Here is a 27,875-nt window from a genome sequence, read left to right as displayed (position 1 = left end):
TTCTTCCGACTCAATCATTGCAACTCTGACATGGGATTGCCGATAACTGGCATGGAGAAAACCAACTGCAATAGATTTAACCTGCGATGACTTTTGTGCATTGTCAAATGTACAAACTCAACACCACACCTGTGGCCCACGGATCCATGCTTTTGACAATCAACAGAGGACTATAGTTCAATGCTGGCCCATGCTCCTGTTAGCTCGTTGGTGAACATGACAATCCACGTGGACGTCAAGGTTTGATACTATAAAAAGAGTGAGTTGAATGAGTTGGAGGTAGACTGTTCTCTCTGCGAGACTCAAATTCTTCATCTTTTGTGTTCATTTATTTTCTCCCACTTGACTCCAGCCCAGCGCCCAACTTGACCCAGGCCCAGGAGCCACTCGGGTATAGGAAAATAGGAGCTTTTTCGAATTCTGACCGTGGGAATGATGCAGTCAAACAGTAGAGCAGTGCTGACTAACAACATTATAAATGAAGATCTAATTCTGAAGAAAGTAGTTTAAATATTAGGTGACAAGAAAATATATCTAAGAGAGATTTAAATCAAAGCATGAAAGACTGCCTTAGTGCGGTTGATTTTGACACTTGAGCAAAATATTGGAGATGTTTTCGGATATTTTTGTGTGTGTTCTTTTTGTTTATCAGATTCACCAAAAAGACTCTTAAATGGAACTGCAATGATGTGTCCAAATAAAAGGACAAAATGCTTATAGTAAAATTATAGAGGGTCTTCTAAAAAAATTAGATATCTGAGAGGTAAAAACAAATTTGTCTCTTCTACGCTTTGCACGCTGGGAAGGTTACTGCGAAACACGATCCCACGAATCCTACGAGGCCCGTCTACTTTCGTTTCAGTGGCGGACAGTGAGTTTATTCGTTGGCTTCGGACACCACCGCGTCTTTGAAGATTTCGCAGCGCCCCATGGCGGACTTCATCGTGTTATCCTCAGGGTGTAGCACTCCTCTCGATCACTTGCAGTCCTCTCTCCGTGTCTCCCGTCGCCGTCTCCGCCGAGTCAGCGAGGCTTCGATCGGCAAGCAGGGCCCAGCTCATGGACCGTGGAGGCCCTTCGGTGGCCGCGGCAACTTGGCTCTCTCTTCGCTCTCCAGAAGCACAGGTAACGCACAGCGTCCAGGAATGGACGGCGATCCTGCCCGAAGCGGCAAACAAGTAGCTGAGGAGAGCAGGGTTGGTTCCGTTAATGCTGCCGGAAGCTCAGCTAGCAACTTCTTGTCCTTGCTCTGCCCCCTTCTCAAGTTCTTTGGGGTAAGAATCAATATGCGTTTCAATTACCGTTGCTAATTTTAGGCAATGCCGTTGTTTGTGAAACAACCGGCAGTGGGTTAGGAAATTAGATGATTGGAGCATTCCAATTGTTAGAAAATGAATTTCATAATAATTCTTAATCTACTGACTTGCAAAATGGTCATATTAATACAATTGTGATTAAGGAAATAATAAGTGTGAATACACCGAGATAACAATAGGATAATTATTGGTAAAAAGTCATCAAGTAATTGCATTCTCTCCATAGCTATGAAGATCTTAATTCCATTAACACACAGTCAAACTGAAAATGTTGAAAGTATTATCCCATCTCGATACACTTATCTTCATCAAATCAATGCAAGTTCTAGTTAATAAGACATTGGTTAAGTTGGTGGAAGATAAGAAAGTTGCATCTAAGATGGGTTGCATGGATCTGGAAGGGATGAGGCTATCGATAGGAACAACAAGTGTGCTGAGAAGTGGATGGGGAGTAGGAAAAGTTGGGAGTGGTGGAGGGAATATCTTGTGTCAGGAGAGGCGAAGTAATCTAGTAAGCTGGAGGAGGTGATGCCAAAAGGAGTTGATAGTATGGCTGAGGCATCATAGGCGCTGTGGAGCAACAATGTTGGAGGCAATAAAGCATATCATAATATTCTTCTTAGTTGAGGGATAAAGGGAGAAACTGGAGGAAGGGCCACTTTATCTAAAGGACAGTGAGGTTAGAAAAGAAGAAGAAGAAGTGCGAGGACTTTGATCTAGAAAAATGAAAAGGACCATGAGCAAATATTGTTGCAGTTGTAGGTGTCATCTTGCCTCTTGGATTTTGAGATGATCAAGAGTTCAAATTCTTACTATCATCATGCTTATATAAGCATATTTTTATCATAGTTCTTCAATAGTCACGAGTCTGACTTATTTCTATTTTTTGAACATCTAAGTTGCAGGTTTTCCATTAATCTGTAGTGACTTTCTTATGGATTTAGCTTCATCTCTCTTGATATTTTTGGATTCCCATCTTCAATAATCTTAGTGTAAACTTAGTAAAGCTTACATAGTTCAGGGAAATAATATTGTGCCTCATTTTGTATGTTATACTTTTGCGCTTGCTTTGAGACAACAATCTATTTTTAAATATGCAACTTTTTCTTGCATCAAAAGTGCTGGTAACAAATAAAGGTGTAGTAAATAATACAACAGTAATTAATTTCTCAAAGTCATTCAATTTTGGCACATGTGCTTTCAAGAGCAATAGCTTTAGACTTCAGAGAATTTCTAGTGGTAACAATTTGCTTACTAAATTTCCAAGATACAACAACCCCACCGAATAAAGAGATAAAACCTGATGTGTTACTTAACCAATTAGCACTAATCCTTCTAATACATACAATACCCACTAACTTGAAGTCTACGTGAACAAGTATTTTAATGATATTCGAGAAACCTATTTAGAGCAATCTAGTGTTATTTGTTACTTGCTAGTGTATCCTCTATTTTCTATACACTATCTCAAGTCTAGACTTATTGTCTTATATTTACTATACAATATCCCAAGTCTAGACTCATTGTCTTATCAGATTAAAAACCCAATCCCTCATTTCCTCACCGTTTAAGATGTGTTGTGAGAATGGATGAATAACTTTGTTGTAGCATGTTATCAACCACTAAGTAAACCAAAACCTCATTTGTGTCATTTTCATTTAGTGTTGATCAAGAGATTGAGAGGCAATATAGTATCTCTCGAACAATGTCGGCTTAACCTCCTTCTTATTTAAATCCAATAATATAAAGTATTGAGTAATAATCTATTTTAGCGAATGATATATTAACATTTAATATTATTGAATAACTTTATATTAATCATGGTTTAAAATCTCATGTCATACCAATGACAAGGGTGAAACATTTTGTTTTGCCTATTGACCGACACAACGTCGACATTGGCATGCCCCACGTGAGGTCCCGTGGCCACCGCAGAAGCATCACGCGAGGTTGAGTTAGGCCTTTTTTTTTTCAAATTTATTTTTTTAATTGTTATTTTTTTAATGATCAATTTTTCCCCTCTTAATTCTTTCTCCTTCTTCCCCATATTTTATTTATATGATTTTTAATTTTTTTTCTTATTCCTTTTTCTCATTGAAAAAAATTTCTTTCATAAACTGATTAAAATAAATTAAATGTGAATTTAATATAATGCTATTTGATCCTAATCATTATGCCTAGATTTAATTAGTTTTAAAATATTTTATACTCAATTCTAATTTTTAAAAGATTAGTTTAATCAAATAGTAAGTATTTATAATAATCAAATATAATATTAATAATTTTTTAATTAATATATTTTATATTTAAAAAATACTGAAACCGTATTGCCATAAGCCAAAACTTCGATACAACTTAAAATTTTAAACCATGATATTTGATGCAGTGATTGCTTAGTGTAGCATAGCTAAGCAGGGAGTGTCTCGGCCGAGCGGCCATTGGTCGGCCTACAGCGGGACCCATCCGTGCATCTCCTCGTACTCTTTTGGAGGTTTATGCCACTAACAATAGAGCATGTTTCGCAGGCAAATCGTACGGTAGAAGCTAGCCTGCCACATTAGAGATATGCATGCTCTCTTAAGGAAAGATGTCAGAGACACTTTTTGACTTGTCTTTTCAGATGACATTTGGGAAAACATGCGTATGCTTTGAGATGCATGCGCAGAGGCTATAAAAGGGGATTCCCATCTACAGGAAGAGGTATGTGCAACTTTATTACTCTACACGCTCTTTGCTACAACATTTTCTACTATTCTCCACATCATCGGAAACTGACTTGAGCGTCGGAGGGCCAACGCCGGACCCCTTCCAGGCCCGGCACTGACGCTTTTATTTTGCAAGACCACATGAAGTCTTTATACTGTCAAACTTCCCCTTGCCATTTTCTCCGCTTTTGGACAGGAATATATTTGGCGCGGTCTATGAGAACTTCACTATTCAAAACGAAAAGATGGAAGACGTTGGACGACTCACCACTGTGATGCTAACACAAGAAGACTTAGAGTTGTTGATACAAGCCTGAGTTGTAAAGATAGTAGAGCAACAGCAGACAACAGCTGATTACCGAGCAAACGACCCTATAGTCTCAATGATAGGTCAGCAAGCTGATGAGGCCGAGTGGAAAACCCCATTGTCTCAATGGCTGTTCGCAAGCCAAACAACAGGCCGATCGGCGCCTTCGGAGAAGCACCGAACTCGCCAATCCCTTCATCATGCATTATTTCGCACGCCATCAGAAGAGCAGGGTCGAGCGGAAAAACCACAAAGTTCCTCTTTAGATGACGCACCCGTCTGGGACAGACGGAAAGGAAAAGCACCCCGGCTCGATGACTCGCCCGAGCGGATAAATAGGCAGTTCTCCTAGGAGATCTTGGATGACCAAGTGCCACGACGCTATAGGCCATTGACGATCGGAGAGTACACGGAAGCGACTGACCCAGATGATTACTTGATCAAATTCGAGGCCACGCTCCACCAGTTTACCGATCGAGTCACGTACTGGGTATTCCTTACCACGCTTTCCGGATGAGCGCAGAGGTGGTTTAGGCGGCCGCTGATCGGATCTATATGCAGCTTTAAAGATTTTTGAACGGCGTTCCTCCAGCACTTTACAAGTAGTCGCCGCTATCAGAAGACAAGGGCCCAAGGAAGTATTGTGGGCCTATATTAAAAGGTTTTAACTAAGTGGCTATGGAAGTCCTATCGGCTATTCCGGAAATCTTGGTGAGTTTTTTCTCCCAAGGACTTGTAGACGGTGAGTTTTTTTGCTTACTCATTCGGAAGCCCCCAGGAGATTTCGATCATTTGCTTGGGCGGGTCACAGAATACATCAATGTGAAGGAGGCCTAGGCGGCTCGAAAGAAGGAAGTGATTCTCGAGCCAACTGTATCCCGGAACGCCGTGTAGCCCATACACACCAACCACCAAAAGGGACCCGAGCGGGAGCCGCACCACAACATCAAGAGTCTTGGACCCATGCGGTTCAACATGTGGAGGCTGATCAGACGAAGTTCGTCGAGCCTAGACCATGGATGCCGCTCTTCTGTTCATATCATCGGGCACCAATACACAACACCAGAGACTGCTATCAGCTTAAATCAAAGCCATGCTAATAGACACCTGATCGTCGCCATTATAGCTAATCGGGAGGGCAGCAAGAGGAAGGCAAGTCGGGAGATGAGCAGCACCGACAACAACCCCCGTGAAGAGAGTACGAGAGGCTTGCACTGGCATTTGCTGAGCGGTGACGCCCACCAGCTCAGAATAAGAGAACCGAAGCAACGCTGCTCGGAGAAACATCAGTATGATTACGGGAGGCCTGACCGACGACGATTCTAATCGGGCTCGGAAATCACACACCCGACGATGGGAAATAAATACTCTCAGATGCAGTAAGGAGAAAGTAGAGGGGCCGGAGATCAGTTTTACCTCTCAGGACTTGGAGGCAGTAGAGGCCCCTCATAATGATGTCTTGATCATTAAGGCAATAATTGCTAGTTATAATATTCACCATACTTTCGTAGATACAAGAAGTTTGGTGATCATATTTAAGAAGACGTTCGAGTAACTTCAGATCAAGCGGAGTGAGCTCTAGCCTATGACGACACCCTTATATGGATTCACGGACAATGAAGTACTGCCGATCAGCCAGGCTCAGCTAGCCATATCCCTCAGGGAGGAGCCACTTCAACGGACGAGGACGACGAACTTCATTGTGGTAGACGTCTCATCCGCCTACAATGTCATACTGGGACGACCGACGTTGAACGAGTTCCGAACGGTCGTGTCAATGTTCTGCCAGAAGATTAAGTTTCTCATGGATAACTTGGTTAGCGAAGTTAAGGGCGACCAGGTAGCAGCTCGGCGGTGCTATGTCGAAATGGTCAAGACTGAGTCACGGGCCGTGCAGAAGGCTCAGTGGCTGGAGGTTAATGCAATTCTAGAAAAGCCTCTTGCGCTGGTCTATGACGAGAAAGAAGAAGTCCAAGTTCATCCTAGCCAGCTGGAAGCCGCGACTTTTATCGCAGCTGACCTTAGTGCAGAAAAGAAGGCGGAGTTGATACCTGCCTAAGGAAATCCGCGATGTGTTTGTATGGGCGATTCACGAACTCCCAGAAATCTCACCAAGCGTAGCATAACATGAGTTACATGTTCGATCGGACACAAGACAGGTGAAGCAAAAGAAAAGGGGCTTCAGTGCTGAGCAGATATAGATAAGTTACTTGAAGCAGGACACATTCACGAAGTTTAGTTCCCAAGCCAGGCAACAAATAGCGAGTCTGCATCGACTTCCACGATCTGAACAAGGCTTGCCTGAAGGACTACTACCCACTGCCTTGTATTGATCAGATGGTGGATTCCATGGCCAACTGTGAGCTGATATGCATGCTGGACGTATACCAGGGCTGCCACCAGGTTTCGCTCGCCAAGGAGGATCAAGAGAAGGTCAACTGCATCACGGCGGACGGAACCTTCTGCTATAATGTCATATCGTTTGGGCTGAAAAATGCTAGAGCTACATATCAAAGGTTGATGAACAAGGTGTTCCGCCGCCAAATCGGCCGAAATGTGGAGGTATATGTAGATGACATTTTAAGAAAATCCCTTTGAGCTGCTGATCTATGTGTAGACATAGAAGAGACTTGCCGAACGTCGAGGAAGTACGGAGTCAAGCTTAACTCATGCAAGTGTCTGTTCAGGGCAAAAAGTGAGTTATTCCTCGATTATATAGTCACTGAGCGAGGGATCGAAGCAAACCCAAGCAAAGTGAAGGCGCTCCAAGACATGCCCCTTCCACGCAACCTGAAGGAAACTCAGTGGCTGATCGGACGGATTACCGCCTTATCAAGGTTCATATCCAAGTCGTTCGATCGGAGCCACCCTTTCTTCAAGGTTTTACGCCAAGCTACGAAGTTTCAATGGGACGCCGTGTGCGACAAGGCGCTGGAGGAGCTAAAGAGTTATTTAACTTCTTTACTTGTACCGGCAAAGCCCCGCGCTGGCAAGCCGCGCTGGATGTACTTGTCAATTAGTCTAAAGCACAACTTGAATTTAACATAGGACAAACTTTGCGCTCTGAATCAGAGACAAACAAATAAAATCATTTAATAATCTGAACCTAGCCCATACCTAAATCCAAACCCTAACTATAATCACACCAAACCCAAACCAAGCTCATATCCTATCCTAAGCCTTAATACAACTTTGAACAAATATTTGTTTGCAGATGTCTTTACAAGAAGGATTGAGCACAACCCGCCCGCTGCTTTTCAATGGCAAAACTTTATCCTATTTGAAAGACAAAAAGGAATATTATATGATGAATGATATAGAAAATTATCTTATCATCAAGATGAGCTTTAAGCTACCAAAACTTTAGATGACACCCCAGTTCTTTTTGACAACGGGTCAAATGACGATAAGAAAAAGGCTTAAGCCAATGCTAGAGCCACAACTACATTGTAGTGCGGGTTAACACAAGAATGGACCAAATTCGGCTAATTCAGTTGTGCTAAATAGCTCTAAGAGAAACTAATTGAACTAGATAAAGGTTTGACTCAAGAACTGCTAAAAGGACCTATTATTAAGCCAGCTTCAAAACATCCAAATGAAAGAGGGTGAAACAGTAAGTCAGTTGTACAACCACTTTAAAGAGATACTAAATGGTATTCATGCAATTGGTGAATAGGTAGACAACCGCAACTTGATCAGGTATGCCTTAAGGCATTTCCAAAGACCACCTTGTGGGCATCAATGGTTGATGTATACAAAGTTTCTAAGGACTTGTCTATTATTAAATTAGATGAACTTCTAGTTATTTTGAACTTCATGACTAATCTTGATAAAAAGAGGAGTATAACTTTGATTATAGGAAAATCCAAACCATGATCCAAACCCAAGGAAGAAACTGAGTTAGAATCCAAGCTCGAATCAACATTCAATGAAGATGATATCTCTTTAGGAGTTGCACACTTAGTTAAAGGATGATCCGACGGAAGAAATTCAACCGAATATTCATAAAGAAAGAGATCTCAAACAAGGATTTGGTGAACGTTCGATGCTTCGAATGCAAGAAGAAAGAACACTTTAGAACCAATTGCCCCTTATTAGAGGAGAAAGAGAATGAACTTGAAAAGAAGAAAAAGAAAAAGTAGGCTATAAAGGCATGAGTCATCATCGGAATCTGAATCAGACTTAGACCATGTTAATTTGTTAGCACTAACAACAATCCAAGTTCAAAGTCTGAGTTAAAATATAACTCACCATCAGACTCAAGTCAACTCAGCGACTCATACAAGTCAGCCGACGATGTAACAAATCCAATTACTGAAAAGTTAAATGTACTGTTGCTTATTTGACTAAGACTAGCTAAATACAAGTACAAAGTTAAAATTTTTCTTAAGGAGTTCAAAAACCTTTAAGGAAAGGACTGACTCACTAACTCAGGTTAATCAAGTTGGAACCTCAACTCAGGTGTCAAAACTTGAGGAAGAGAATTTTGATTTGAAAAACCAAATTAGTGAATTAAAAACTACCATATGCAAGTTCATGTTTGGGTCAAAATATTTGAATATGATGATTGAGACTAGATGTGCTGCTTACAACAAGACGGGACTTGGGTTTAGCTCAAATCAAAACCTTAGTCAAAAGAAATGCTAGAAATAAGATTAATTGAGTTCCTAAATTATGCTTAGTTAATCAAGTAGAAAATAATTACTATTGGATACCCAAACAACATATATATGTGGTAAATGCTAATATTTCTTATGCTAACCCAATTATAAAATTGAAATATATTAGACCTCCAACTTAGGGGATCTAAATTTTTGAACGGTTAGATTAGGATAATTTTAAACCATGTTTTCATGTTTATTATTTTCAAAATATGATTTCAAAATTAGTATATTTTATCTTCATAAAATTCTTATTTTATTTCTTATCATGCATCAATGGACTTAGCCTAGACCCTATCGTAAACAACATATATCTATAGATTTAGGCAGCCTGCATCTCATAAAACACACTAAGGGGTAGCTTGCTTGTGATTGTAAAACATATAATGGTGTGAAATACTTAGGGTGACAATCTGCATCAACATGAATTGAGGCTAAAAATTTTTAAATGGTTCAAGTTAGAAAATGTTCACATGTTAATCGCTTAGTTTTCATAAGATTGAGTTGGAGACTCTTATATAACTTGACCAACCGATTGAAAGCTCCTATCCTATAAGATAGATAGTCAAACTCAAAATCAAGTTGGACATTTTGAAAAATTTATTTTGATAAAAACTTAGATTTTTTTTATATAAAATGTCATGGTTTTTATATTTGTGAGTTGCATGTTAACTTATTCTTGAAATTTGACTTAGGACCTTAAGGCAGGATTGAAGAACTTAGCTAGAAAGACAAAATCAAAAAATCAACATCATTGACTCCCGGTTGCCCGGACAACCTTATGGGCGATTGGTAATGAATCGCCATAACTTAAATTACATTTATTGTGTTAGGTGAAAAGTCAGTATACGGTCGACCTTAGTTGTATACGGTTGACCCTAGTTGTATATGGTCGCTCGCATGACATCGAATGGGCGCCCCTGATTTGATGTACTAGGTTGACCGTGTACTCCTACGATCATAGCTGAGTTTGAGATTGACCTTGACTAGATACTGGATGATCTTCTGGCTCCTCTGTTGACATTAGAGGAGCGAGTTACCATACTCAAGAAGATAGTCACTCATAAGTCTTAAGATACAAGGGCCCCAATACGAGAGATGATGGATATGATGAGGATCCAGTACTTGAGCCAGCCGCCTCCTTTTGATTAAACTTTTCTCAGCTTATCTGTTTAATGGACTTTTTTTGACTCTGTCTGACTATTGATTGACTTGTTTGGGACTTGTAGTATCTTACTTCTGCTACTTTTGTAGTATTTTAGATCTTGACTTATTTGCTCTATTATACTTTGACTTGCAGTAGACTTATCCTTGACTTATGCTAATTTACAGTTGCCTATGCTTGAACTTTCTATTTGATTTATGATTTAGTATGATTGAATTATTAGTTTGACTTGAGTTGAATTCTTAGCTTGGTTTGTATTTTGATTAAATATTATTTGATTTGGTTAACTTATTTCTTTGAATTTGATCTAACTTGAATCCATCCACAATTAACTTATCTGTGTTAATTCGTGCAATATTACTATATGGTTTGACTTGAACTCTATTTATAATTGCAAATTAATTACCAACTTATTTGCTTGATTTATTTTTGACTCCATTATTTGTTCTATGTTTATTATTTAATCCATTTTGATATATGAAAAAGGGGAGAAAAGTAAAGGGGTAAAATATAAAATTGTCTTTGTTTCTTACTTCTCAATTTTAATTCCTTATCTGATAAAGGGGGAGCAATAATTAAAGGAGAGTTATATTTTATTTATTATATTCATATATGAATGCACTAACTTTATTTTATTTCTCATGCAACATTGAATATAAATTCAAATTCAAATTTATATTTTGATGATTGATTACTAACTTTAACTTAATTTTCATATTATCAAAAAGGGAGAGATTGTTAATGCAGCGTGCACAACATTTAACCTAGAGTTTTGATTTATGATTAAGGTTAAAGTTATGTCAGTTGTGATCTAACCAGTTATGTCATGTTTGCAGGTGTAGGATACTTAATAGGCCTTAAAATACTAGTTATGAACTAGAGTCCTAGTGATCTAGGCATCTAAAGTCCTGATTGGGAATCAGGCATGAGCTAAGTTTTGGTTAGAGACAAAACAAATTCTTGCCCGGAGGTTAGGTGAATCACATTAAGTGATTAAGGCTTGAAAGACAAAATTCTTAATTAGAGGTTAGGTGAATCAAGTTAAGTGATTAAGGCTTAGTAGATAAATTCCTAGCTTGGTACTGGGTTCTAGGTGAATCAAGTCCAAGTGTGTGGAATTAGTTGGAAGCTGATTGCTTGGCAAAAAGTCCAAGTGTGTGGAATCAGTTCGAAGCTGATTACTTGGCAAAATCGAACTAGACGGATCAAATCTCATCAAGTGCGAGTAACTTTACATTATATCATACTCATTACACAGTTAGAGTCTGGCGATGACTCTTGACGAAGGATTTTAGAGGGTCTAGACGACCATATAGGGTCCATGCAACTAGGGATACGAGCGATCAGAGTAGCTTCTAGGTGATCGGGAGATGACATTATCAGTAATTCGAACAAGGCGGTCAAGATGAAATTTGACCCCTACCTAGGTGATTGGAGGGTGTATGGGCCACCAGAGAGTTTTGTTAACGTTATCTTACGGATAGAAGTTGCAGCCATGTTAACACCTCTAAAGGCAACTGGGAAGGCTCCAAGCAACCGGAGGAATCCTATATCTATGAGTTTCGAGGCAGAGCTTAAAAATCAGTCATTCACTCATCTCCCTTGCCTTGTGTGCTGCGACATGCTGTGACTTGCGCTTCATTTCTGATCAACAACACCTAGAGTAACATTTTTATATATTTTAGTGTTGCCTTATTTGTTTATTGTAGATTCTTTTTCTTGAAGATTTCTCCACTTAAGAAAAATTAGAAATAGGAATTACATTTTATATCTGTTGCGTGTTTATACTTCTAGATTGATCAACTTGCATGCTTAAACTGTTAGATAAATCCATTGCATGCTTTTATTACCTTTGTGTTACTTAATTGAATCAGTCTAAGTTTAATTTATTTCCGCTATGCTTTCTGATTCAACTCTTTAATTACTATTTGCTCATTTTTAAAATCTTAACGTTGTTCATCCTCCTCTAGCGTTGATTTTGATCCTACAGTTAGGACCTCAAATGGGTTGATTGAATAAAATTTTTCAAAGATTTTCTGATTGGTTCGGGTGCTTAAATGGAACACTACTAAGCCTATCTATAAATTGTATTATGTTACCCAACTTTTCTTTCTTGTCAAAGCTTGCTTGTTCTTAATCTAGATTTATTTCTTAAGGAAACTCAAAACTTCTTAAGCTGATCTTTGTATTATTGGTGAATATTTCACTTTTTCTATTAAGCAGGGTGGGGATCCTTCTCAAAATCGGAATGAACTTCTCGAGGTACAGTATACTCAAATTATGCAAATTGTTCAATTTCCATATCTGAAAATCAAGAGCCATCACTTAGAAATAATAATTTCTTGATTCCCTATGTCCAAAATGTTGGATATGTGAAAACACAAACAAATTTCTTCCACTGGCAATGTTAAAGACAAAAGATTGTTTATCATTTCATTATGCCACATATGAAATTATTGATTTTTGATTTGAGTTAAATTGTTTTATCTTATAGGTCGCAACATCTTCCCTATCCAGTTTATCTAGATTTCCATGGGGTTCAAAGTCATTAAACATAAGAAGCCCTGATTCTACAACACAACAAACATCTTTGCAAATATATGAATTTGGTAAGTCCTCATAGAGAATAATTTATTGTGAATCCTTTTTTCCCTTATTATAGACAAATTGCCTCACTCCAACCAATTGAAGCGGATGAAGAAGAATCCCTGTATGCCCACGATCGTTCAATTTCTCGATCGTAGTGAGGGCATGCAAATGGATTGATACCAATGCAACTAAATACTTCAACTTCCTACTGGAATATCCGCATCTGCATAAAAAAGAAAGAGCGATCAAAATGACTGACGCCTTCAACTGACGCGAACTCACGCCAGGAGTCCCTTATATTCCATATTTTATCTCTCATACTTTTGGTTAGATATCTTAAATGGTCATGTTCAACCTTGTGGGAGCCGCGAGGACTTGCACAACACTGTAGGGCGTGGAGCCGTGAGGCATGTTGCAACCTGACGACAAGTCATGTGTCGAGGCGGCCATGTCTTTTTTCAAATAATTTTTTTCCTTTTTCTTGTTTTTCCTTTTTTTTTTTAAATTTTTTTTCCCTTTGTTCCCCATTTATAGATTGTTTTTATTTTTTTACCAAAAATTTCTTTTCCTCTATTAATTTTATCTTTCTATATTCGGCTATGGGAGATTTTTTTTTCCCATTCATCTATGATTATTTTTTTCCTTCATGTGTCCACGAAGTATATAGAGAGAAAAAAATCTCTTTAAAGATGAAGAATACAGATTATTAGAAAAGATAAAAAAATAATATAATTTCTAATCATATTAAAATATTATTATTAATGAATTAAATTGTTTTATATATAAATTAATTTAACTTAATTTTAATTGATTATAATAAGTTCAAATTAAATCCAATTTAAACCTATCTCATCATGGCATGTTTCCTTGGTGAACTTTAGTGAACCCTAAATCGACTTTTACTAAATAATGATGAGATATTTCATAAGTTAATATCAAATCTAACTCAGTAAGCATTTGTAATATTCAAATATTAATAAAAATATTTTTAATTAATTTATTTTATATTTAAAAAAGTGAGAGCCTTAGCGCAATAGTAAAATTGCTGCTATATGAGCTGGAGGTCATGAGTTCAAGTCTCGAAAATCTTTTTGCAAAGTAGGGTAATGCTGCATACAATAGCTCATTCCCCATGATCTGTTCTTTTTTATGTTTAAAAAAGTATTGAAACCATCTTGGCATTGCACGACGTAGTACCGAAACACGGCTCGAAATTTAAACCTTAATTTTGACCAAGTTGATATGGCTCAATGGCTTTGTGGCTCGAGGTCCGTTGGATATTGGAGAAGGATAGATTGGAAAACGATGGTATGAGATATTTCAGAGATTGTAGGATGAGTAGCAGAGGTGGCAACCTTGAAGTAGCCTGAGGAGGAAGAACTACATAGGTGAAGAGTGAAGTATAACATGTGGAACGAGCCAAAAGCTCGATGCATCCAAAGGACTTAGGTTACCTAATGGGAGATATTGACTCAACTATTAGATTGGTCATAGACCGGAAGGTATTTCTAGTTGATTTTAGAGAATCCAGGCCATGACCATTAGATAACGACCACAAGGATCATTCCTTACAAGCAAGCAATTGACATCTACCTATTTATTCTCTTAGGAGTTAATATTCTTTTTGTGAAAGAGAGAAACAAACACTGATGGAAAGATCCAGTGCAGAGAGAATATAGGGTCAGCTCATTTGGGTTAGACATTCGGTGACCGAGTTAGGATGCACTTCTATTGGACGAATAAAAGTTCACTGTGACAATAAATTGTGATGCATATTGTTCCTAATAGGCTTAACAAAAGGGTAGTTCCTTATTATCCCAAGTCTCTAGCTTATTAAACACAAACCATATATCTTTGGATAAACATTTGTTTTCTTTTTCTTTATTTTGTGTTGATGGATTGTTACTTTTATGTGCAGATATTATATGTACTAATCTTTTGGATGGATTTTGAGTGATTAGAATATATATTATGTTGATCTAATCTATGTACAATTTTTATCACTTTCTTTATTTTGTGTGTATGGTACTTACTGTGAATGATATTAGAAGAGTAATTTGCTAGATTTTCAACTTTTTTTGGAATTAGATATTGATATTAGTTTGTGTCTAGACACATTTTTCTTTGCAATAGAAGTGATTCACAGGTGGAATTTACTCAAACTTTATTTCCAACAGAGGCATGCCCTTTTTGCAGGAGAGTGAGGGAAGCAATGACCGAGCTAGATCTCACAGTGGAGGTGACAAAATATGACACTTATTCTACCTTAATTTTCTAAGTTGCTATTTTCATTTGACTGATATTAAAATTAAAAAACTAGGCAAGCGTTGTTTTCTTCATATTTGAATTGTGGAATGATACAGACTAGATTATTAGTTTATCTAGACTACATTAAGATAGTTGTTCCTGGAAAATGATTCATATCTAGGCTTCAATTGGGAATGCTAGACTTGGATATTAGGTTATATATGTTTGCTAGACTGCTCAAATCAGGTGGTAAAATCTTGTTTGCTGGGAGGTAGACATGCTGTGGTAGGTTAGAATAGATGACTGCTTTAGATTGTGAATATCTTGAATTCAAAGTGATTCTTCTTTGCAAATTCTTGGTCTATTTATAAACTAGGTCTCACCTTAATAGTTTGTATTGACTTGGCTACATTAATTCAAGTTTGATTGGTTCCTTGGATCATCCATATCTGGCAATACTAACTGGTTCACCTGGACCTCCAAAGCCACACCATTTTTGTCCAATCTGATCTGTTGGCATGAAACCTGCAAGTGGACTGACCATTTTGGTAGCTTAGATAGAGCTTCCTGTGCCCCCAGGGTGTAGCCGAGCCGGTAACCATATGGTAGATTTGTAGAATTAAACAAGGGTTGAATCCTGGCAAAAGCCATGGAAATACCCTCAGGCTTGTTCGGTACCTTATTTACTCCTTTCCGATGGTGTGGGACAGTCGGAGGTGCCGCCAACGAATTTCACCTTTTTGCAGAATTAGATAGAGCTTCCTGTGTGGCGTAAAACTCAGTATTGTCTCAATAAGGACAGTGTGAATGAACAAAGTCACAAAGCACCACATTATATCTCATGCGTACCATGTGAGCCTTCTGTGACCATGAGTTCCATCAGAGTACCACATCAGCACTCATAGTATGCTGGCTGGGTATGTAAACTCATTTTCATGAAATTAGGATTTAGCTCTTGAATCCTTTGGATTGGCCACTCTCCTATCTTCATATACGTTGAACCAAAGTATCCCCTGTAAATATGAAACTAACATTTAATAGTGTATGATTCATCAAAAGCAACTTGCTGACTGTTAATTTATCCAATAGGTAACCAAGAACCTATTTGTGCTTGTATTCACTCTTAGATGTGCTAACCATCATTGAACTTAAAACAAAAAGTTTATGGATTGAGTTGAGGTTCCATCGTTAAGCAAATCAAGTTAGTAGGCCTCAGACAATTGGGCCCATCCTAACACAATTACTTTGACTTTGTTTCTTACAAGACCCTTTGTCAATAGGTCTGCTAAGTTTTCGTCTGGCCTAATAAATAAAATCAATGGAAATAATACCATCCTGGATTAAATGCTAAACTCTAGTCCCATAATCAAATATGTAATACATATCTGTTTTTTCGGAGTCTTATAAAATTAACTTTTATAAAGGGTGAAAATTCAACCATTAGCGAATGAGTAAGCCTCAAGATTAGTTATCTTGCATCTAAGTGTTTCCTCGAGCATTGTTTGAAATTCAGTAAACCATAGTCCATTGTGCCTTTTAAGTAGTTTGTGACTCTTTTAATTGCATTGTAATGGTCTACTTTGGGTTTATCAGTACATTAAGTAGGCAAAATGGTTGAAAATTAGAATGTTTTAAATTTTGAAGTTTAAATAGGAACTATATATTTTATTACTGTTTTCTCAAAAGGTTGTGAAGGGAAGCTTTGGTACAATGGTAAAGTTGCTGCTGTATGACTGTTTATGAGAACAATCTCTTGCAAAGTAGAGTAAGATTGTGTACAAAAGACTTTTCCCCGAGACCTTCATTGGCAGGAGCTTCCCTTTTTTCTTAAAAGGTTGTGAGTTTTCTGTTTAAAAGTAATCAAAGTAAAGTAGGAAAATTATATTTTATTTGAATAGAAAAGGCTATTTATATTTTTTTAACCTAGTTTGTAGGATTAGGAGATTGAGTCATAGGTCTTTAAAAGGGACCCCGACTTTCTCTTGTAATTAATGAAATTTTGAGTTGTGCTCTGCATGAAATCATTCAGTTTGGTGTTGCATCCAACTATATAAAAGTCGAATATTGATTCTCTGTTTCATATTCTTGCATTTTCATATCCCTTTTCGTGACCCTCCATTGACAGGTTTTATTACTCTTCTGCGAGAGAAAAAGTTCTCAATTCCTCACCTATGTAACCCTCATCTTTGCCTCCACAACCCCATCTTGCCTCACATCACATTGCCTGCTTGTCTTGTGCCACCAGCCCCGTTAGTCGTGTACAGCGAGGGGGAAGTGCATCAAGTGTTGATCAAGGGAGAGGAGGGGTTTGCGGTGTGTTTGTGTTGCTCAGAATAGAGAAAGAGAGAGGGAGAGAGGGGAGGCAAGGAGAGTTTAATACCCAAGTAAACTCTAACTCAACTTGACACAGTTTGAATTTCAAATTGGTTTGACTTGGTTTCAGTCCTAGCTTGAACAGATCAAGTGTAATTCAAGCCCAATTAAAGGCAGGCGAAATTAAACAGATTCACTCCTGCTCCCACTCTGAATAGTCGATCTAACATCAAATTAATCTCAAAACTAATCCACTAAATGAGCACCTATACAACTGAGTTCGACCATAAAACAGTTAATTCAGTCCTAAACGCATTCAATATACATCTAAACATCCAATATACATCTATTACTCATATTGACTGATAACTAGGACTTAGAGTCTAATAATATTTTTCGAAAGGAATTTTGCCTTTTTTTTCTTTTTGAAAATACCTACTTGCAATCAATTGGGTTCCGCCTTGATGGTAGATCAGCAAGGACCCAAGTGTTGTTCTTCTTGAAGGTAGTTAAGACTAAATTCAATGACAACAAATGAAATTTCCTATATGATCTTTAAACAAGTTTCTTGAGAGTAATCTAACCACTATTATACACCTTATACTTTTAGATAGTTTAACAATATACTAAATGATAAAGTAGTTGACCTACTACATACTGCCTTGGCGGTAGGCATATGCTAGGCAGGGAGATAAGAACTCGACGCTGAAATATTATAAAATAGAGTAAAATATGTACATACTTGTGAGGGCTCTTGAGAAGGATACTCCATTTTTAAAATTATGGGGTTAAAAGAACAAAGAAGTTGTTGGTCAAGCGCACCCTACAAGAACAAGATAAAAACTAGGGTCAAATCAAGCAACAACACACATCAACAAGCCCCACAACCACTTAGATCACCGTTACACCAAGGTTTCATCACCAAGCATTACGGAGGGGGCCCCACATGTATTCACGCTTAATTTTAGTATGCTTTCGTTAATTGGACTCAATTTCACCAAGTATTTACTCTTATCCAATACCCCTGAGAAATACACCTTACCCTCATCACACCCATATAGCATGGAAGGGAAAAGATGAAAAATCAATGAATCAGATAACCACCTTAGAAAGTAGCATAGAATTGAGTGGGGACTCCCATTAAGCATGCATTTCACGTTGTCTAAAATCAATGAAAAATCATAATTCTAATAATCGACACACCAAGAACACAAAAAATTACTAAATACATAACATCAACAAAATATATTATATTTCATATTGCAACTAATACAACAAAATCATGGCCAAACATAAAATTCTTAATTATAAATCCAAATTGCAAGAAAACACATGACAAAATCATAATTATGATAATCATAGTATAATATCAAAAAATGGGAAGATAACTGTTGTCACACATTCAAGTTCGCAATCAAGGTAATAACTAAGTCTAGTATCCTTTAAGAGAGAAACATTATTGATAAGGCATAATTTGGAAGCTCCCAAGTACTTCTTGGATGTTGATGGCGAAGCGTTCTTTGTCTTCTCCGTATCGTGTAGAAGAGCTTTTGCTCAAAGTCAACACGAAATTAAAGGGTGTCGATCTAATTCTAGCAAGGCCCCTCCAATGCTTAAGTGAGATAACGAGTAGAAAATAATAGAAATGAGAAAGATGAATGCATGAGGGTTAGCATACTCTTTTATAGTTTTCTCACATAACGACATCTTTGATAACACCTTAGTTCTCCGATCGCAACTACTACTATTATTCCTTATTATTGTCTGCTTCGTTTCCCTTCCCCAACAACATCATGATCCTCGCATCATCGGTAATTAACCTTCATCATTATTGGCTATTATTATTGCATCTAACGTTCTCTCAAACCATCGCTTTCGTACTTAGACAAACCATTTGGCTCTGAGCTTCCCGAGCACTGGTTTCTAATGGAAAGTGCCAAGAGGTCTTGGACTTGGTTCCTGAGCACCTTTTGACTCTGATATCCGATTACTTTCATACTTCAATTTCGATCCCTGAATGTCGTCTGATCTGATTCTCTAGCACCTTCGAATTTGATTCCCAAGCACTGCATAACTCTAAACCCGATTCTCCTAAATGCCAAACCCAATATTCTTTCTTACGGGCTTAAATCGGTCGACCCATTTCTCGTAGTATCAATTATATAAAAGAGTCATTCAAGTCCTCCTCATCACCCTCTCTTCACTTTCTTTTGCAAACTAACATAGGAGTTATGTAATTAAATACATGGTTTAAAATTTCATATCGTGTTGTGCGAAATGGGCAAAATTTGTCACTCTGTTTGGCATCGGCATTGCGGGACTCCGCAGGGTCGTGGGGGCGTGATGACCTACGTGGGGTTGTGGAGGCATCTCGATCTCGCAACAACCTCTGCGGGCTCATCGAGGTGTCGCGATCCCGTGACGACCTTCGCGGGGTCTTGAAGGTGCTGTAATCCTGCGACTATGGGTTCTGGAGGTTCTTTTTAGCCGATCCCATGGCGACCCCTATGGGGTCGCAGAGGCGCCGTGATGGGTCATGATAGCCTCTATGACCCTGTAGAGGTCATTGCGGGATCATGATAGCTTTCGTGACCCCACGGGATTGTGACAGCCACCGTGACCCCGCGGGATCGTGACAGACTCCATGACCTCGCAGAGGTCGCCATGGGATCATGGGGCCCACAAGCCCACAGAGGGGGGTCGAGGATGTGAAGGTGCCGAGATCCTACTTTTTTCTTTTAAATTATTTTTTTTATTATTTTATATTTTTTAATGTTTTAATATTTAGGTTATTTTTTACAACAACAACAACCAAGCCTTTTCCCACTAGGTGGGGTCGGCTGTATGAATCCTTTTACGCCATTGAGCTCTATCTCCTATTATATCATTATCTATACTTAAATAAATTTTATCTTGTTTTATTGTTGCTAACCAAGTCTTTTTTTGTCTTCCTCTTCGTTTTATATGCATGTTTATCATAGTTTCACATCGTCTAACTGGAGCATTTATTGGTCGTCTAAGTACATATCCGTACCATCTTAAACGCGTCTCTCTGAGTTTTTCCTCAATAGATGCAACTCCTACTTTCTCTCTAATGCTTTCATTTCTTATTTTGTCCATCCTTGTATGTCCACACATCCACCTTAACATCCTCATCTCTGCAACTCTCATCTTCTGCTTATGTGCTCGAGTCATAGCCCAACATTCAGCTCCATATAACATAGCAGGTCTAACTGCGGTTTTATAGAACTTACCTTTAAGTTTAAGAGGTACTTTACGGTCACATAAAACACTTGACGCTCCCCTCCATTTCACCCATCCTGCTTGTATTCTATGTAAGACATCTCTCTCAATCCCTCCATCATTTTATAAAAATGATCCTAAATATTTAAATCTCTCGGTTCCAGGCAACTCGTCCTCTCCTATCTTAACAATTATTTCATTACTTCTAATATTGCTAAACTTAAATTCCATATATTCCGTCTTTAATCTACTAAGCTTAAAACTTTTCCCTTCTAGTGTTTCCCTCCAAGATTCTAGCTTAGCATTTACTCCTTCACGTGTCTCATCTACCAAAATAATATCATCTGCAAACAACATGCATCACGGTACTGTGTCTTGAATGTGTGCAGTGAGTTCGTCCATAATTAATGTAAAAAGATAGGGACTTAGAGTTGATCCTTGATGTAACCCTATCTTTATTGGAAATGCTTCAGTTACTCCGCCTGAAGTCTTTACTCTGGTCGTTACATCCTCATACATATCCTTAATTAGTTCAATATATGTTACGCTAACACCTCTCTTTTCTAAAATTCTCCATATAATTTCTCTTGGGACTCTATCATATGCCTTTTCTAAGTCAATGAATACCATATGTAGATCTTGTTTTGCTCGATATTTTTCAATTAATTGTCAGAAGATGTATAGCTTATTGTCGACCTTCGGCGTGAACCCAAATTGATTTTCTATCACTGTGGTCTCCTTCCTTAATCTTTTTCTATTACTTTTCCCAATCATAGTATGACTCATTAGTTTAATACCCTATAGTTTGCTAATTTTATACGTCTCCCTTATTCTTATATAAGGAACTAGAGTACTTATCCTCCGTTGATCAGACATTTTTTCGTTTTTAATATCATGTTAAATAATTTTGTAAATTATTCCTTGTTTCCCTAAGCACTTCCATACCTCTATCGAAATATCATCCGGTCCAACTATTTTCCATCTCATTTAAAGCTTGTTTTACTTCTGAAGTTTGAATTCTACGATAAAAATTAAAATTTCGATGCTCATTTGACCTAATTAAATTACCTAAGTTAAGTTGGTCTCCTAAACCTTCATTAAAAAGTTGATGAAAATACCTCTTCCACCGCTCTTTTATTTCTCCATCGCTTACTAATACCCTATTACATTCATCTTTAATTCATTTTATTTGGCTAAGATCTCTTGTTTTTCTTTCTCTCACTTTAGCTATTCTATAGATGTCTTTTTCCCCTTCTTTTGTATCCAATTTTTGATATAACCGTTCAAAAATTTCATTTTTTGCTTCACTCACTACTTTCTTAGCTTCTTTCTTGGCTATTGTATATTTTTTTAAATTTTCCTCGTTCTTACAAATATATAATTCCTTATAATTCCTCATCCTTTAGGTTATTTTTTATTTTAGTTAATATATTTTATATTTAAAAAATATCGAAACTATATTGGCACAGTATGATACGATACCAAAAACGTATTGTTCTTGTCCTAAATTGAAACTTCGATACGGGTAAAAATTTTAAACAATGTCAAATACTTATCAAGATTTTGTTCAAATATTTGATCTTAATACTGGTCAAATATACTGGCCATCCCAATATTTGATCAATATTTTCTAGATCAAATACTGATTAGATATTGATCATTTCAGTACTTGATCTATCCAGATTAAATACTTATCTAAATACTGATCATCACAATATTTGATCAATATAACAGGACCAGGCATTTTCTGATCAAGTAGTGATCATCTCATGCTCTACTATTTCACATTTATATTCCTAGCATCAATAGTCAAGACTTAAAGAAGAGCCAAGAGAATAGAGAAAATATACCTAGAGAAGAGAAGGATAAATGAAAGATGACTCGACATTTGAGCTAGTTGGTTCATTTGGTGAAAACATTTCATGCATTGGCTGTGGGGAAAGCCAAGATTGATGGGAATAAGAAAGGATTGATAGAGGATGGCAAGACATCTTTGTTGAAAAGAAAAGCCATTGCGTGTGAGCGTGTGGACAGTGGAGGTGGTTTCGTTGGAAAAAAGAGAGAATGAAAAGGGATTAGGGCATGGTATAAAATGTTGAGCCATGTCGATTGGTATGGGTGGAATTTACCATCCTGCTCGCCGATCGACACTTTCACGAGTTCTTCATTTTTAATATTTTTTATGCATTTAATACCAATTTCTTTCCCTATTCCTTTTCCTCTTAATTTTTTCCTAATTCATTAGTTATTTTTTCCCCTAATTTTTGTTCCTCCAACCTTCCGCAAGGCAATGGCGTAGCCAGGATCATCACGTGCCCTGGGCTAAATCTTAATTCAATAACTCTATCACTAACCCTAGACTAAATCTTAGTTCAATTGCTCCATCATTGATGTTCATATATGACCTATTCCGGTATTGACATAAAATAATATTGTCAAAAGTGGTTGTTATAAAAAAAATTGGCTGGGCTAAACTGGGCTGGAGCCCAATGCAGCCCTGAAATAATATTGCAAGGAGTGATGGATACATGGAGATTATCTGGGCTGCACTGGGCTAGAGCCCAGTGTAGCCCAGCCTTGGCTACGCCAGTGCGTAAGGGTAATCATAGAGAAAAAACCTCTTAACCTATTTAAGTTAATTTTTTTCCTTCTATTGGTCCACGAGGTAAATAAAGGAACAAATTGCTTTCAAATGGAGGAAACAAATTGTTAGGGTATATATATATATACACACACACTATTATGGATTAAATTCTTCTATATATAAATTTGGTTTAATTTTAAATATTAAAACTTGAATTCAACAATTCAACATCTCAAATGTAACTCATATTAGATATCTATATGAGTCAAATACTAATGAAACATTTTTTAATCAATGTATTTATATTTAAACAAGTATTGAAACTGTATCAACGCGACACAAGTCATAAACTTAAATTTCAGTATGATTTGAAATCGTAAATCTTAGATTAGGGTATAGGTGAATCAACTACTTTTTTTAAAAAAATATTGTTTTGCCACTAAATAGGCCAGATCCCTAGGCATAGTACTTAGGTGGTTCATGTTGCTCACTTTTTAGTCGTCTAAAAAGGGCGAAGCAACCGTTGTTTGATACCATCCTAAACCAAGTTTTGAGATATGATTTTGATTCTCGAAAGTCTCATATTGGGTAGCCAACCCATTTAGTGGGATAAGACTTAGTTGTTATAAGTCTCATATTGGGTGTATAATATGAGAAAAAGAAAAGTATTGTATTGCACTCATAATTATGCAATGACACTTGTATGGAGTGTATATAAACTTCTAATAACATTCTAATGGAACTAATAAAGAGAAACAAACTCCATTAGTACAATGATCCTATTTCATATTTCATAACACTTTTTCTCAAGTTGGAGCAAGTATATTATCTATGTCTAGCTCAAGGATTGAAATTTCTTGTTAAGCTAGGGTTTTATTCCCCAATAGAATCAGAACGGTGTCATTGGTATGGTTTAAATCTCATACCATGCCTACTAGCACACTAAGAATGTGTGGTTTGGATAAATTACTAAAATTTGATGCTATTTAGCATAGGTAATCTATTGTGTCAATCATGTTAATGATTATCGTGTCATGTCAATATTGATGCCTCATGGCATGCTATAATATGTGTTAAGATGAATTGAAACAATATTTTTTTCATCTTGTGTCCATACATATCAAAATTGCATTTCAAATGAGACACAAAGTTGGAATTTAACTATATATAGTTGTATTCTCTTCTTTTTCTTCTTTATCTCCTTCCTCCTTCCCCTTTTAATTTTCTATCAACACTAAACCTTAAAACACTATTACGGTTCTAAAACAATATTGTCTTATGCAAGATAAACTCCTTGATTTGAGAGTCGGTATTGGTACTGAAGGTGTGCCGAAGGAGAAGGGGTTGCTAATGTTAGAGGAAAAGGAGAGGAGGAAGAGTATCAATGTTAGAGGAAGAGCATGAGATAAGCTACATGGAGCAGTGGAAGCTAGCCAACACTATAGGAGGAAGCTAGGCTACTGTGGTTTCAGTTTTGGTGTGAAGGAGAAGGGTTCAAGCAAAGAAGTTGGTGTTACGACCATTGACGGCCGGCTAGAGGGGGGTGAATAGACCCTGCACAAATCAAGCAAAAACCTTTCTCGAATAAATAACTTAATTAAAATACCACTTTCATATAAGAAATACTAAAGAGACTAAAAGACAGAGGCACACAGGTTTACTTGGTTACAACCAGGGAGGTTGTTAATTCAAGGCAGATGAAGTCACACTATTTTCTCGTTCAGGCGAATAAGCCTCTTTATAGCAATGAAAGCACAGAAAGACGAAGCTAAACAGAAAAGGAAGTGTGTATAAGTGTTGCTTGGATATTTCTTATTGTTATTAGCTTCTGGGAGCAGGGCTATTTATATAGCCCTGCTCGGGGTGCGCGGAAGGGTTTTAGGCGTCTGGAATGAGATAATATTTTATCCCCGACGCAATGGTACGTGCCACGTCGAATTTGGCTAAGAATTGGGTTCCGAGCGCCCAGAATGGTTCCGAGCGCCTTAGATTGCTCCGGGCGCTCGGAATGGTTCTGGGCACCTCGAACTGCTCCGACACCCGAAATGGTTCCGGGCGCCCCGAAGGTGAAAGTCAACTTTTAGTTGACTTTCTCTCCAGGCATCCAGCTTTGGCTCTGCTTGCTTCGGTCCGGGTCTTTCTCTCCAGCTCCGCTCGCTTGGGTGATTTCGTCCCTCCGGAAAAGGGCTCACCCGAACCCAACTTCCGACCTTCTTGAGCAAGCTTCCGCTCCAGCTTCTTGTCCTTCGGAAACACCGCGCACCTCCATCTCGTCCGCCCGCGTACTCTTCCACAGCACCTCGTCCCTCAGACGCACCGAGCCCGTCTGCTCCTAAGTTTCTATACACTTAGACACAAGGTTAAATACAACAGGACCTAATCTAACTTGTTTGATCACATCAAAACTATCTTGGGGTACCAACAATCTTTCCCTTTTTGATGTGAGTAACCCAAGTTAAGTTAGGATAAACCAACATAAAGTAAAAGCAATAGATTTTGCATTAAAGTGCAAAAATTTGAAAATAGTTCAGCTACCTCCCCCTAGACTTAATCTTCCATTCTCCCTCTTTGATCACATAAAAAATGGGTACAAAAAAAAATCTAAGGGTAATTTTTCAAAAAAATAAGAAAGTTTTTAGTTAGATTTTCTAACAATTTTGAAAAATTTATCAAGTTTTTGAAAGCTTTGAAAATTTTGAAAATAATTTTGATATCACAAAAAAAAATTGACAATGTAGATTTGAGAAAAAAAATTTCTAAGTAAAAAAATGTTTGAGTAACTATTAAAGCATTAATTATAATTAAATGCTTTATCAGTTAGTCAATTAAATATTTTATTTTATTAATTGGCTTTCAAGCTGTGGTGAGACACTAGACCTTCTTAGTTATTGGAGCAACAATCACTTTCTAGACAAAACCTCTCAAGGAAATCAAACATTCAATCTACTCTCTGAAAGTCCTAACTTTAAGGTGTTAATTTATACAAGTTTTTGGAACTCAATATAGATTCCTACCAATTGGGTTAATTAAGAATTTCTTTGGGACATATTTTCTGGACAATTTTCTGATTTGACCCCTATGAAATCTAGGATGCCAGCTTTGTCTATTATAATTTTAGGTTTTAACATTTAAGCATGCACAATTTGTCAAGTTTTTTACTTGTACTTTCAATTTATCATTTTCTATTTTTAATTTATCATATTCTTCTAATGGACAAGATTTGGCTAGAATCAATTTTAACTATTTATTTTCTTTTTCTAGTTTGCAACAATTCTTTGATAAATATTTTATAAACTTGAATGACTTATCAGGAGGAAGAGATCGTACCTGACTTACCTTTTCGATCCCATTATCCGTAGTTCCTCCTGAAGTGCTGCTTTCTTCCGATATTGCTCCTCCTTCATCGATGCTCTCGATGTTCATTTCGGACGAGCTTGCTTCATTTTTGTCGTCTTGATAGCTTGCCATTAATGCAAGTCCGGAGAAAGTCTCAATCTCTGATTCAGACGATGTTTTGTCCCACGTCGCCTTTAGCACTTTGTACTTGTTAGATTGGATAGACTTCTTATTCTTTCCCTTGTCCTTATCCTTGATCTTTAACTTAGGGCAGTTGTCTTTAACGAGCCCTTCTTCATTGCAGCGGTAGCATCTGGTCGTTCTTTTCTTTCTACCCTGCAGATGGTTAGTTTTTCTAATTTTAAATAAATTTTTTAAATTATTTTTTACCATTAACGTCGTTTCGTTGTCATTGAGAGAGGATTCTGAATCTTATTCGTCCACCTTTGCTTTAAAGGCAATGTTGTGCTTCGGCTCCTTCGAATCTGCACATCTCGTTTCATGGACTTCAAATGTTGAAAACATTTCTTCTAAGGTGACAAATTCTAAATATTTAGATATATAGTAAGCATCTACTAAAGATGCCCACTCGGTGGTTCTAGGAAATGCATTAAGCGCGTACCTTAGCGAATCTCGGTTGTTTACCTTTTCTCCGAGATTCATGAGTCCGATGATTAGTTCCTTCATTCTCGAGTGAAGATGTACAAGGGTTTCTTCTGTTTCCAATTTTATGTTACTCAGCTGGTTCCTTAGCAGATCCCGTCTTACGAGTTTGGCTTCGGACGTCCCTTCGTGTAGCTCAAGGAACTTCTCCCAAAGCTCCTTTGCTGAGTTATAGGCGCCGATCCAATTGACTTCTTGTGGCGGTAGAATGCTCAGCAGATGGAACTCTGCTTTGCCATTTGCTACGTAGTCGGCCTGCTCTTTCTTCGTCCACTGATATTCTTCCTTACCTTCGGACACTACAAATTGAACTTCATTATTAAAAACAATTCAAAATCGGTTTTAAAGAATACCTCCATTCTCTTTTTCCAGCTCGCGAACTTCCTTTCGAACTTCGGTGGGCATATGCTCGGTCCGACCATCGTCTCGTTGCTTCAGTTGGCGATTAGTCCTTCTGAAGCGTCCTGACTCTGATATCACTTGTTAGGACCCTTGGCGACCGTCTAGAGGGGGGTGAATAACCCCTTCACAAATCAAGCAAAAAAATATTTCTCGAACAAATAACTTAATTAAAATAACACTTGCATATAAGAAATACTAAAGAGACTAAAAGACAGAGGCACACATGTTTACTTGGTTACAACTGGGGAGGTTGTTAATCCAAGACAGATGAAGTCGCATTGTTTTCTCCTTCAGGCGGAGAAACCTTTTTATAGTAATGAAAGCACAGAAAGACGAAGCTAAAC

At 37.5% G+C, this 27,875-nt stretch overlaps 1 protein-coding gene across 2 annotated transcripts in view; it reads left to right on the top strand.

The window, feature by feature from the left end:
• The first annotated feature begins 825 nt into the window (after positions 1-825).
• Positions 826-27,875, top strand: part of LOC121969933 — an 81,925-nt gene continuing 54,875 nt past the window's right edge. The window contains exons 1-4 of one of the 2 annotated variants that reach the window (XM_042520259.1): positions 826-1,274; positions 12,378-12,416; positions 12,649-12,763; positions 14,921-14,982. In XM_042520259.1, the coding sequence (XP_042376193.1) occupies positions 930-1,274; positions 12,378-12,416; positions 12,649-12,763; positions 14,921-14,982 (561 nt within the window). In that variant the 5' untranslated portion in view covers positions 826-929. The remainder of the gene's footprint in view (positions 1,275-12,377; positions 12,417-12,648; positions 12,764-14,920; positions 14,983-27,875) is intronic. The other variant, XM_042520260.1, reaches the window with a different exon arrangement.

This window comes from Zingiber officinale, chromosome 4A (genome assembly GCF_018446385.1).
Source record: "Zingiber officinale cultivar Zhangliang chromosome 4A, Zo_v1.1, whole genome shotgun sequence".
NCBI lineage: Eukaryota > Viridiplantae > Streptophyta > Magnoliopsida > Zingiberales > Zingiberaceae > Zingiber > Zingiber officinale.
The sequence above is the reverse complement of the archived record's forward strand: the minus strand, read 5'-3'. Positions and strand labels throughout refer to the sequence as shown.